This window comes from Octopus bimaculoides, chromosome 1 (assembly GCF_046866305.1).
Source record: "Octopus bimaculoides isolate indiv1 chromosome 1, ASM4686630v1, whole genome shotgun sequence".
NCBI classification, from domain to species: Eukaryota; Metazoa; Mollusca; class Cephalopoda; order Octopoda; family Octopodidae; genus Octopus; species Octopus bimaculoides.
Window position 1 is genome coordinate 168,810,552 of NC_142928.1, and position 12,433 is coordinate 168,822,984.

The 12,433-nt window shown below is 38.1% G+C and overlaps 1 protein-coding gene across 2 annotated transcripts in view; it reads right to left on the minus strand.

Moving 5' to 3' along the window:
• LOC106883124 (BBSome complex member BBS4) overlaps positions 1–12,433 on the minus strand; it is a 60,371-nt gene that overhangs the window by 18,173 nt on the left and 29,765 nt on the right. For both annotated transcript variants that reach the window (XM_014934019.3, XM_052972513.2), the window contains exons 10-11: positions 10,698–10,869; positions 5,527–5,596 (exon numbers count right to left, since the gene is read on the minus strand). In XM_014934019.3, the coding sequence (XP_014789505.1) occupies positions 5,527–5,596; positions 10,698–10,869 (242 nt within the window). The remainder of the gene's footprint in view (positions 1–5,526; positions 5,597–10,697; positions 10,870–12,433) is intronic.

The following is a 12,433-nucleotide window of genomic DNA, read 5'->3' on the forward strand; positions in this document are numbered from 1 at the left end:
GTCAGGACCGGCCAATCCTTCACGGCTGTCACCTTCTCTGGGTCAGTATGGACACCGTCTTGGCCCACAATATGTCCCAGGTACTTTACTTCCTTCTGAAACAGACTGCACTTCTTCGGGTTCAACTTGAGGTTTGCAGTTCGAAACCTCTCAAACACCCCCGATAACCTTTCCAGTTCCTGATCAAATGTCCGACCAAAAACTATTACGTCATCAAGATAGATGAGGGCGGCCTGCCAGTGTAGGCCCTCCAGTACTCGGTCCATGAGACGCTCAAAAGTTGCAGGGGCGTTACACAAACCAAATGGCATCACTTTGAACTGCCACAAACCCCGTCCGTATGAAAATGCAGTCTTCTCCCTATCCTTTTCAACAACCTTGATTTGATGGTATCCGGCTTTCATATCCAAGGTTGAGAACCACCGAGCCCCAGCCAAAGCATCAAGCGTGTCGTCAATTCTTGGTAGAGGATACGCATCCTTAACTGTCACCTCATTCAGCGCTCGGTAATCCACACAGTATCTCACTGTGTCGTCTTTCTTCTGCACTAGAACAACTGCTGAGGACCAGGGACTGTTTGACTTTTCAACTACTCCCTGTCGTCGATATTCCGCCATTACTTCCTCCATTTCCCGTCGCTGAACTGGAGCCATCCTCCGAGCTGGCTGCTTGATCGGGTGATGGCCGCCCGTGTCGATATGGTGCTTCACCAGGTCCGTGCATCCAAGGTCTAGATCTCCTGCAGAGAACACATCAGCATACTTCACTAGTAGCTTCCTCAACCGCAACACCTGAGCGCCATCTAAGAACTGGCGACTCCGTGCGAACAGATCTTGCAAATGCACAGGCAGATTACCACCTCCTTCCACTACTCTCCTGCAGTGACGCAACTGCCCCTGCCGCTGTCTCGAGTGTGGGGCTTCTTTGGAATGTCTGGCTGGTGGTTGCCCCTTAACACCAGCTCCTCTTAGTTTTCCGACTCTTTATTTCTGGTTGGGCAGTCATAACTCATGTGTCCCTTTTTCTTGCAACTCCAACACTCGCCCTCAAAAACAGACCCTGCTTTACCGTTCTGTTTCTCTCTCCTCAAGCTGTAGCAGTCCAGCCGCCTGTGTCCACGTCTCCCACAGTACCAGCAACACACACCAGTCATCTCCTCCTTCCTCTCACTAGGTCCACGACTATTCCCAAGTCCTTCAGCTTCACGGACTTTTCCTCTCCTCGCCTTGAATCCAGAGCTGCCACTCACCCAGAAATTTCCGGTGCTAGATTTGACGCAGGATTCGAACTCCAGAGCCCTAGCCAGCACCTGATGCATCGTACCTGGCCGTGTCTGCTTCACCTGGACCTTCATATCTACACTGTCCAGCGCATCTATGAACTGTTCCTTTAAAAGAAGAGACAAGAGGTCGGGGGTCGTTGTCGGGTATGCTTTGTGCACAGTGCTTTCCAAGTCTTGGGCAAGCTGTTGTAGGGGCTTCCCTCGAGCCCTGACACGGGTGCAGAAACGTGCCCTGTACATTTCACTCTGACACATAGTGCCATATTTCCTCTCGAGAACTTCAACTAGCACCGAGTATCGATTCCTGCCTGCTTTCGACAGCTGGCCCAGCATCTCCAATGCAGGACCCTTCAGACTAGTGGCAAGCTGAAAGGCTCTTTGCCCCTCGTCCCAATCGTTTTGGTCCGTTAGCATCTCGAACTGGATCCGGTAGGCTTCCCACGATACCTTGCCATCGAACTCCTGTGGCTTCTTCCTAATGGGGACCACACCGCTACTTCGAACTCCAGGAGACCCGCGTTCAGACGTCGGAGCATCACAAGATGACGCAGCAACAGCAACTACTTCGGGTTTAGCAACCCCAGGCTTGGCAGCACAGAATTTTTCGACGCGCTCCATCCTCTTGTTAAGCCTTTCCATCTGCTGTTTGCACCATGCGACATCGTCACTCAGTCCACGGAACTCCTCCTTAAATTGTCGGTGATCCTCCTGCAACCTCTGTTGCTCTTTCCTGAGTTCAGCGAAACACTCCTTCTGCTCTTCCAGAATTGAGTAATGTATCTGAAATATTTATTATCAGTGAAGTAGTTTATGCTTACATTTAATTTGCCGTTCGCGAAAAGAATTGAGTAATGTATCTAAAATGTTTATATCAGTGAAGTAGTTTATGTCTACATTTAATTTGGCTTTCATGAAAAGAATTTAGTAATGTATCTGAAATGTTTATATCAGTAGTCTATGTCTACATTTATTTTGCCGATCGTGAAAAGAATTGAGTAATGTATCTAAAATGTTATATCAGTAAAGTAGTTTATGTCTACATTTAATTTGCCGTTCGACAAAAGTATTGAGTAATGTATCTGAAATGTTTATATCAGTAAAGTACTTTATGTCTACATTTAATGTGCTGTTTGTGAAAAGAATTGAGTAAAGTATCTGAAATATTTATATCTGTAAATTAGTTTGTCTACATTTAATTTGCCGTTCGTGAAAAGAATTTAGTAATGTATCTGAAATGTTTATATAAGTAGTTTATGACTACATTTAATTTGCCGTTCGTGAAAAGAATTGAAGAATGTATCTGAACATTTATATCAGTAAAGTAGTTTGTCTACAATTATTTTGCCGTTCGTGAAAAGAATTGAGTAATGTATCTGAAATGTTTATATTAGTAAAATAGTTTATGTATGCATTTAATTTGCCGTTCGTGAAAAGAATTGAGTAAAGTATTTGAAATGTTCATATCAGTATAGTTTGTCTACATTTAATTTACCGTTCGTGAAAAGAACTGAGTAATGTATCTGAATGGTTATATCAGTGAAGTAGTTTATATCTACATTTAATTTGCAGTTCGTTAAAAGAGTTGAGTAATGTATCTGAAATGTTTATATTATTAAAGTAGTTTATGTCTCCATTTAATTTTCCGGTCCCGAAAAGAATTGAGTAATGTATCTGAAGTAGTTTATGTCTATATTTAATATGCCGTTTGTTAAAAGAGTTGAGTAATGTATCTGAAATGTTTATATTAGTAAAGTAGTTTATGTCTACATTTAATTTGCCGTTCGTCAAAAGAATTGAGTAATGTATATGAATGTTTATATCACTGAAGTAGTTTATGTCTACATTTAATTTGCCGTTCGTGAAAAGAATTGAGCAATGTATCTGAATGTTTATATCAGTGAAGTTGTTTATATCTACATTTAATCTTCCGTTCGTTAAAAGAGTTGAGTAATGTATCTGAAATGTTTATATTAGTAAAGTAATTTATGTCCACATTTAATTTGCCATTCGTCAATAGAATTGAGTAATGTATCTGAAATGTTTATATCAGTAAAGTAGTTTTTTTCTACATTTAATTTGCCGTTCGCGAAAAGAATTGAGTAAAGTATCTAGAATATTTCCTGAAAAGAATTGAGTAAATTATCAAACATTCTTATATAAATAAATTCATTTGTTTATACTATTCCTTCTTTTTATATCAATATGTGAGTGTTTAAAATATTTATTTAAAAATATTTATAAAGATGTATAGTTTCCAAGTTGTGATCTAATTTAACTTATCAACCTATGCTAATTACATATTACTATATATTCTTTTTTTCTTTTTTCTATATACATATGCATAATTCTGCAATCGAGGTAGAAAGAGCCATGATGTAATGTATTAGGTCCATTTGTCTTTACATGTATGTTAACATATTGTATTATATCACTGTAACCTTTTTATATTTTTATTTTTTCCTCTCTTTCTGTACAATGAACATCCTGATGAAGGGAGCATCTAATTTCTAATATGTGTACTACACCATATTAATAGACATATTAATGGTCCGTAGATGAAAACTTTTAACATTACCTCAGTATTGTACGGTTTTTTGATGTACACGTTTTTAATATAATACATGTAAATTTATAGTATCATATCAAATTGTATCATATTGTATATATTTACCCTTTATATGTTAAATCATACTGTACGTTTATATATCGTAATGTATTATCTTAAATTGTCAAATATTTTTATACAACTTGGAAACTATGCATGTTTATAAATATTTTAAACATTCATGATATTTCTGAAGTTTATATCATTGTATATGCCTGTATACTTTATTTTATCTTACTTTTTAGACATTTTAGAGACTTAAAACTATATATTTATTGATTCTAGAATGAATTGAACACACATATACACATATATTAAATCTTGTGTTGGATATACGGTAGTGTTCCTGTGGTCTTCCACCCTTATGTATCCATTCTTACTATCATTTGAATTCTAGCTCATGCTGAGCACTTCAACTCTAGCCTGTTTTTATGTATTGTTATATTAACAATATATAATTATACAAAGAATTTACAGCTTATATATATATACACAATGGGTTACTTTCAGTTTCCATCTATCAAATCCACTCAAAAGGCTTTGGTTGGCCTGAGGCAATAGTAGAAGACACTTGCCCAAGGTGCTATGCAGTGGGACTGAATCCGGAACCATGTGGTTGGGAATCAAGCTCCTTACCTTACAGTCATGCTGTGACTTAGTGGTTCAACAAAAGTAAACCAATAGAATAAGTACCAACCTTGAAAATAGAATAAGTACCGGCTTTGAAAGTCCTGGGGTCAATTTGTTTGACTAAAACCCTTCAAGGTGATGCCAATGACTGAAATAAGTGAAAGATGAAATATTGATTTCAAATTTTGACACAAGGCCTGCAATTTCGAGGAGGGTTAAGTTGATTACATCAACCCCAGTGCTCAACTGGTACTTATTTTATTGACCCCCAAAAGGATGAAAGGCAAAGTTCATCTTGGCAGAATTTGAACTCAGAACGTAAAGACAGACGAAATGCTGCTGAGCATTTTCACCAGTGTGCTAATGGTTCTACTAGCTCACTGCCTTAAGTAAAAGATTAAATATAAAAAAGATGTTTGCAGTGTTCATCTTCTGCTTGTAACTAACAACCACCCCCCAAAAAAACAAAAAAAAAACAACAAAAAAATGTTTGTAGCATTAAAAGAAGTTTAAAAAAAAAACATAAAGCAAAATACAAAGTTAACAAAATGCATCATGAAATAACTGATGTTTCAAACATCAGGAGTCAAGATACCTGGAAGGCTGTAAGAATTGCAAAGTTGTAAGCCTAATAAAATCAAAGCAGCATAGGGGAAAATGGGACGTAAAAAGCTGAAGTAAAATAAAGTCAAAATGATAATAATAGACTACAACAACAGCAACAATAATAATAACAAGCAGCAGCAGCAGCATCACTGCCACTGCCACTATGACCACTGATAACTAACTTAGCTATGATTGGTGGTGGTGGCGGTGGTGGTGGGGGGATGCATAGTGGTTTGTGGTGTATAGTAATTTCTTTACAACAAATTGAATTTTCAGTGTGACAAAATCAGAAGGGAATCAGATTCTGACTTAATTTGTAAAGTGTTGTTTGGGTATGTGACAGATCAAATGTTAGATGCGATTCTGAACTCATAAAAGGATATACAATAATGAAGTTACTTACGGATCAAGCATAATGGCATGTTGGTATGCTTTCTGTGCATTGTCAGCATCATCAAGATATGTTAAACAAACTAGCAAGAGAAGAAGCAGTGAGTTACGACATGTCTTTTCGATTAATTCAGAACATTATGTATAAACAGTTTGCAAATATCAATGGTATCGAAGTGGAATAATTTGGGCTGTTTATTTATTTCATCACTTGAATGATAATTAATATTGGTTTCAAATTTTGGCACAAGGCCAGCAATTTTAGGGGAGGGGTAGATGATTACACTGATCCCAGTACTTGACTGGTATTTTTATTTTATCAACTTCTGAAAGGACGAAAAGCAAAATTGCCCTTGGTAGCATTTGAGCTGAGAACATAAAGAGCTAGAAGAAAAGCTGCTAATCAATCTGTCAGCTCACCACTTTCACTCTTTGAATAATAATAATAATATTGGTTTCAAATTTTGGGTACAAGGCCTACATCAACCTCAGTGTTTGACTGGAGTTATTCTTATCAACCATGAAAGGAAGAAAGGTAAAGTCGAACTTGTTGGAATTTGAACTCAGAACATAAAATAATGGATGAAAAGCCACAAAACATTTTGTCTGGCATGCTAACAATTCTGCCAGCTCACCACCTTAATAATAATAATAATAATAATAATAATAATAATAATAATAATAATAATAACATTGGTTACAAATTTTTGCACAAGGTCATCAATTTCAGAGGAGAGGGTAAGTCAACTACATTGACTCCCAATGCTCAACTGATACATATTTTTATTAACTCCAGAAAAATGAAAGACAAAGTCACCCTTGATGGAATTTGAACTCAGAATGTAAAGACAAATGGAATGCCACTAAAGCATTTTTGTCTGGTATGCTAATGATTCTGCCAACCTGCTACCTTTGAATAATGGCATTAGTTTATATGTTACACCCAACAAATAAGATCTGAAACATTCATGAAATAAACCTTCTGCCTATAGTTTATCATCAAGAATTGTGCATATCTCTGATGCAATCTATCAGCATACTTTCACCAAAATAGACTAATTTAATTTTTGTTGCCAAGGGTGGTATTGTTGGGCCTCCATCCAGGTAGTAATGTTATTAAGCTGTAACTTACATTAATAACTTAATGTTTTAGCGATATTGTAATCAATTACAATAGCCAAACCAAATAACAAGTTTCTCTGCATAATGTTTCCAACATGGCACTGGGCATAAAAGTTTTGTGCCAGGGGTTAGCTGATTGTATCAACCTTGAAAATATGAAAGGCAAAGTTGAATTCAGCAGGATTTGAACTCAGTATGTAAAATAATACTACAAGGAATTTTACCAACTTTATTTTACTGACCTGGAAAGTATGAAAAGCAAAATTGACCTTGTCAGGATTTGAACTCAGAATGTGCCAAAATTGGCTTCAAATTTTGGCACAAGGGCAGCAAATTCAGTGGGATGGGGCTAGTTGATTATATTGATCCTAGTGCTTAACTGGTACTTTAATGAAAGGCAAAGTTAGCCCCAGTAGAATTTGAACTCAGAATGTAAAGATGGACGAAATGCCACTAAGCATTTTGTTCAGCACGCTAATGATTCTGCTAGCTTGTTGCCTTAAAGCTCGAATAAATATTAGTTTCAAATTTTGGCACAGAGCCAGCATTGTTTAGGGGTGGGGAAATTCAATTACATTGAGGCAAGTGAAATCGAAATTGCACTAAATTCGACGACTGGCACCCACGCCAACGTCGTTTCCTTCATTGGACACGAAACTCGGCTTGCGAAGACCTGTTGGGGCAAGCGAAATCGTGATGGCACCTGTGCCTAGCGTCGCCTTTCTGGCACTTGTGCCAGTGGCACGTGTAAAGACATTCAAGTGAGATCGTTGCCAGTGCCGCTGGACTGGCTCCTGTGCAGGTGGCACATAAAATACACCATTTCGAGCGTGGCCGTTGCCAGTACCGCCTGACTGGCCTTTGTGCCGGTGGCACGTATAAAGCACCCACTACACACTCAGAGTGGTTGGCGTTAGGAAGGGCATCCAGCTGTAGAAACTCTGCCAGATCAGATTGGAGCCTGGTACGGCCATCTGGTTCATCAGTCCTCAGTCAAATCGTCCAACCCATGCTAGCATGGAAAGCGGACGTTAAACGATGATGATGATAATGATGATGATGATTGACCCCAGGTACTTAGTTTATTAACCCCAAAAGGATGACAAGCAAAGTCAACCTTGGAGAATTTGAACTCAGAATGTAAAGACAAATGAAATACCACTACACACATTAAAGATTCTGCCAGTTCACTGCCTTAAGGCTTGAATAAATAATACTATAAGGAATTTTATCAACTTTATTGTACTAACCTGGAAAGTATGAAAGGCAAAGTTGACCTTGGCAGAATTTGAAATTAGACTATAAAAAACTCTAATCAATACCAGTTCACTATTCTCATAATTGTTTCTACTTCAGGTATAAGCTTAAGAAATTTGAGGGGAGGGATGGTTATTTGATTACATCAATCCCAGTAATTCACAAGAAATTTTATTTCATTTACCTTGAAAGGACAAAAGACAAAGCTGACCTAGATTAACAGCGTAAGATTTCAGTGGTATGATTAATTTTAATAACCACATCAAATAAAAATATCTTCTTATAATGAAAAAAATTAAAAAAAAAAAAATTCATGAAGGCTGTGAAGTTCTCAAGTAGTACAGAAATTATAAAGTTTTCAACATAAGAGCGCTTAAAAATACATTAACAGAAAATTGTTTGCTTTATTGTACCAAGACTCTTTAAGAAAGAAAAAACAAATTGGCTGTTGGATCTGCAATGGATATTTAATTCAACTAACTTTTCTTGAAAAGAACAGACAGTTGGGTGTATAAGAAATTTACTTTTTAATGCTTGAATAATTGAGTAACTATTTATCTATTTTATTTTAGGTCAACTTAAAATAAACAAAAACAGTAATAATCCCAAATCTTTGATTATAGGTTAGCTCAATTAGAGTCAATTCAAGGCTGGTCTGCAGTAACAACGCCCCCCCCCCCACCACCATTAACAGCACAAAAAACCCATTTAAGACTGAATTCCTAAGTTGTCACAGGTTAGATGTTGCTGTTGTTGTAGTATAGGACAAGATCAACCCTAATTAAGCAGACCCATTGCATGTCCACAAATCCATAGCTATGGATATGCCATACCTTGTAGTGTAAGATGAAGTTAAAGTGTTTATCTATCCTTTTGATAGCCACAAAGACCCCATGGGTCAATAATGACCACTTTGCCAACTCCTGGCCTTGACATAAGAGAGGCAACATAAAGTAGAGGTAGGAAATCTCTAGTTTTGAAAGGGACAAGGTAACACCTCTTCCTACTTCCATTTTTCTCTCTCTCTCTAGTATTGGTACTAAGATAAAATACAGTTGATAGTTAGCAAATAAACAAAGAAAGAGAAAGAAAACACAGGGTATAGGGGACTGTTCAGTTGTGTTGAAGGAATGATAACCTCTGTAACAGTGTTGCCATGATTTTAAGCATTAAGGGTACTGAATCATTATAAATATAACTAAATGTTTATTGTTCTTTGTCAATTTCTGTTAAGTATTTTCATTACATTTCTATAAGACTGTGCAATCATGTACAGGCTGCTTCCTTGCAGTGTGGTTGGTTAGATGTATTGAAGTTTGAAAGGTTGGATAATTTTTCCTAATAACAGTAATTAGAATCTATTTTCTACAGCAGTGTTGCATGAGATAAATAATGTGGCCACACGAAATATTTAGTGAACTAGTACAATTTGTACATCTAGGAAAAGTCTGTATGCACAAGGCCATGAGTTTTTCATAACCACCCTACCTAATTAATATTTTGCTTGTTTCAGTCATTGGAGAGCGGCCAAGTTGGGGCACCACCTGGAAATGTTTAGCCAAACGAATCAATACCAGCATTTGTCTTTTTTAAATTTTTGTCTCTTTTGCTAAGTTATGAGAACAGAAACAAATCAACACTGGTTCTCTAGTGAAGGTCGTGGTGGGGGGACAAACACACACACACACACAGAGTAAGAAGTCACTAAGTATAAATGACTATGAAGAAGGAGAAATTAAGATGAAAGGAATGAATTTATTTTGAACTTGAAAGAGCTTGGGTCATAAGAAAGAGGAAAAAAATGGTATGGAAGAGAATTTCAAAGATATGGTCAGTTTAAATGCTAAAGGGTTAAATTATGCAAATTACTTAGGCCATAAACGTGTTCTATTATTATGTATAAGTTTAAGTTTCTTGGCTGATGGAGATAAGGTTGGACAATTGTTGTGCTGATGATGTCTGTTGGGGCAGAAACACAAGTCTACAACTGGCCCCTTATTTCAAATTCCTTAGTGATATAGTACCTTTGGAAAATTCTAGATTCTTGAGATTATTTCTCTTTCTCATATGAAATTAGTCTTAACTGTCATTTGGTAATTATGACATATCCTCTAGAAGCAGAGATAATTTTAATAAATCAAGAATTTATGCTGTATGGCATTTGATATATCTGGACTTGACTCTGTTGTTTATATCTATGCCACTGGCCATTCTGTGCTATTTCTCTTAGTGCATTTTGTTTAAGACACATAACTCTGCTTGCTTTATTTTATTTAACTAACAACAGGATCTTGTCTCATTAAGTATTTAATTAGTTAGCAATAGTAGAACAACTGCTAGAAAAATATCATTTTTATCCATCTTAGCCAGATTAAAAATGGATTCTAAACAATGAATTCTATAGGCGCAGGAGTGGCTGTATGGTAAGTAGCTTGCTTACCAACTACATGGTTCTGGGTTCAGTCCCACTGCATGGCACCTTGGGCAAATGTCTTCTAGTATAGCTTCGGGCCGACCAAAGCCTTGTAAGTGGATTTGGTAGACGGAAACTGAAAGAAGTCCGTTGTATATACGTATATGTGTATATATATGTGTGTTTACGTCCCCGTAACTTAGCGGTTTGGCAAAAGAGACCGATAGAATAAGTACTAGGCTTACAAAGAATAAGTCCTGGGGTCAATTTGCTCAAATAAAGGCGGTGCTCCAGCATGGCCGCAGTCAAATGACTGAAACAAGTAAAAGAGAAGTAAAAGTAAAAGTTACTAAAAGAAGTAATTGTGAAGGAAATGAAGGAAATTCACTTACTAGCTAACATCATAAATGCTTCAGGATCTTTTGGTTTGTACTTCAGCATAGTACTAAGAAAGTGGAATGCAGATGCATATTGTTGCATGTGGAGATGAACTAATCCCAGATTATACAACACCTTTGTGTCAAATGGAGAAAGATAATTGGCTCGTTTTAAACAGCAGATTGCCTGTAAGGGAATGAAAAAAAAAAATATATATGAGACTATGTATTTGATACTTGGTTGTTAATGATATAAATTAAATATGTAAAAAGCATCCAGTCCACACTGTAAAGTGGTTGGCATTTGGAAGGGCACCAGCTGTAAAAACCATGCCAAAACTGATCTCACCTGTGCTGGTGTCATGTAAAGAGCACTCAGTCCACTCTGCAGGGTGGTTGCTGTTAGGAAGGGCATTCAGCCATAAAAACTATACCAAAACAGACATTGAAGCCTGGTGCAGTCTTCTGCCTAGGCAGCTCCTCCCAAACTGTCCAACCCATGCCAGCATGGAAAGCAGACATTAAACAATGATGATGATGATTATGATGAATTTCATCTACTGCCTATAAGCTGTTTCATTAAGTATCAATTTTGCATTTTTAACTTCAATCTCAAACAACTTGTGTCTGTGCGTGAGGAGACCCGGCAAGCCAAGTGAGACCTAAATCCAAGGCCTCTGCCAGGGGTGTAGCCAGCCCACTTATGAGTACCTTTCCTACATTGGACACTAAACTCCGCTTGCGAAGACTTGTTGAGGCAAGTGAAATCGAACTAAATTCGACGACTGGCACCCATGCAAAACGTCGTCTCCTTCATTGGACACGAAACTCAGCTTGCGAAGACTTATTGGGGCAAGCGAAAGCGAAATCGGGATAGCACCTGTGCCCAGCGTCGCCTTTCTGGCACTTGTGCCCGTGACATGTGTAAGGATTTTCGAGCGAGATCGTTGCCAGTGCCCCTGGACTAGCTCTTGTGCGGGTGGCACATAAAATACACCATTTCGAGCGTGACCGTTGCCAGTACCGCCTGACTGGCCTTCATGCCGGTGGCACGTAAAAACACCCACTACACTCTCGGAGTGCTTGGCGTTGGGAAGGGCATCCAGCTGTAGAAACTCTGACAAATCAGATTGGAGCCTGGTGTAGCCATCTGGTTTCACCAGTCCTCAGTCAAATCGTCCAACCCATGCTAGCATGGAAAGCGGACGTTAAATGACAATGACGATGATGATGATGATGATGACACAAATGTGGTTGTGTAGTTGAGACACTTACTTCCCAACTATGTGGTCTCGGGTTCAGTCCCACTGTGTGGTACCTTGGGCGAATGTCTTCTATTACAGCCCCAGGCGGACCAAATGCCTTATGAGTGGATTTGGTAGATGGAAACTGAAAGAAGCCCACCGTGTGCCTGCATGCATGTGTGTGTGTGTGTGTGTGTGTGTTCATTTTCATTCTTCCATGAGAAAAATGTCTGAGCATGGGGAAATATTACCTTGCTTGGAAGTAGGGTTGGCAACAGAAGATCTGCCTGAACAAATTCCATTTGACCCATGCAAGTATGGAAAAGTGGATGTTAAATAATGATTCAATCTCATAAGCATATTTCCGGATATAATAGTTATAAGTGTGCATACTTGACAGAGTGTAAGCACCTTGAGAGCAAAGTTGGACCTAAGAAGCATCAGTTGTGGTGTGGAAGAGAGACGATTGCGCTGGTATGGTCATGTGGTGAGAATGGATGAGGATAG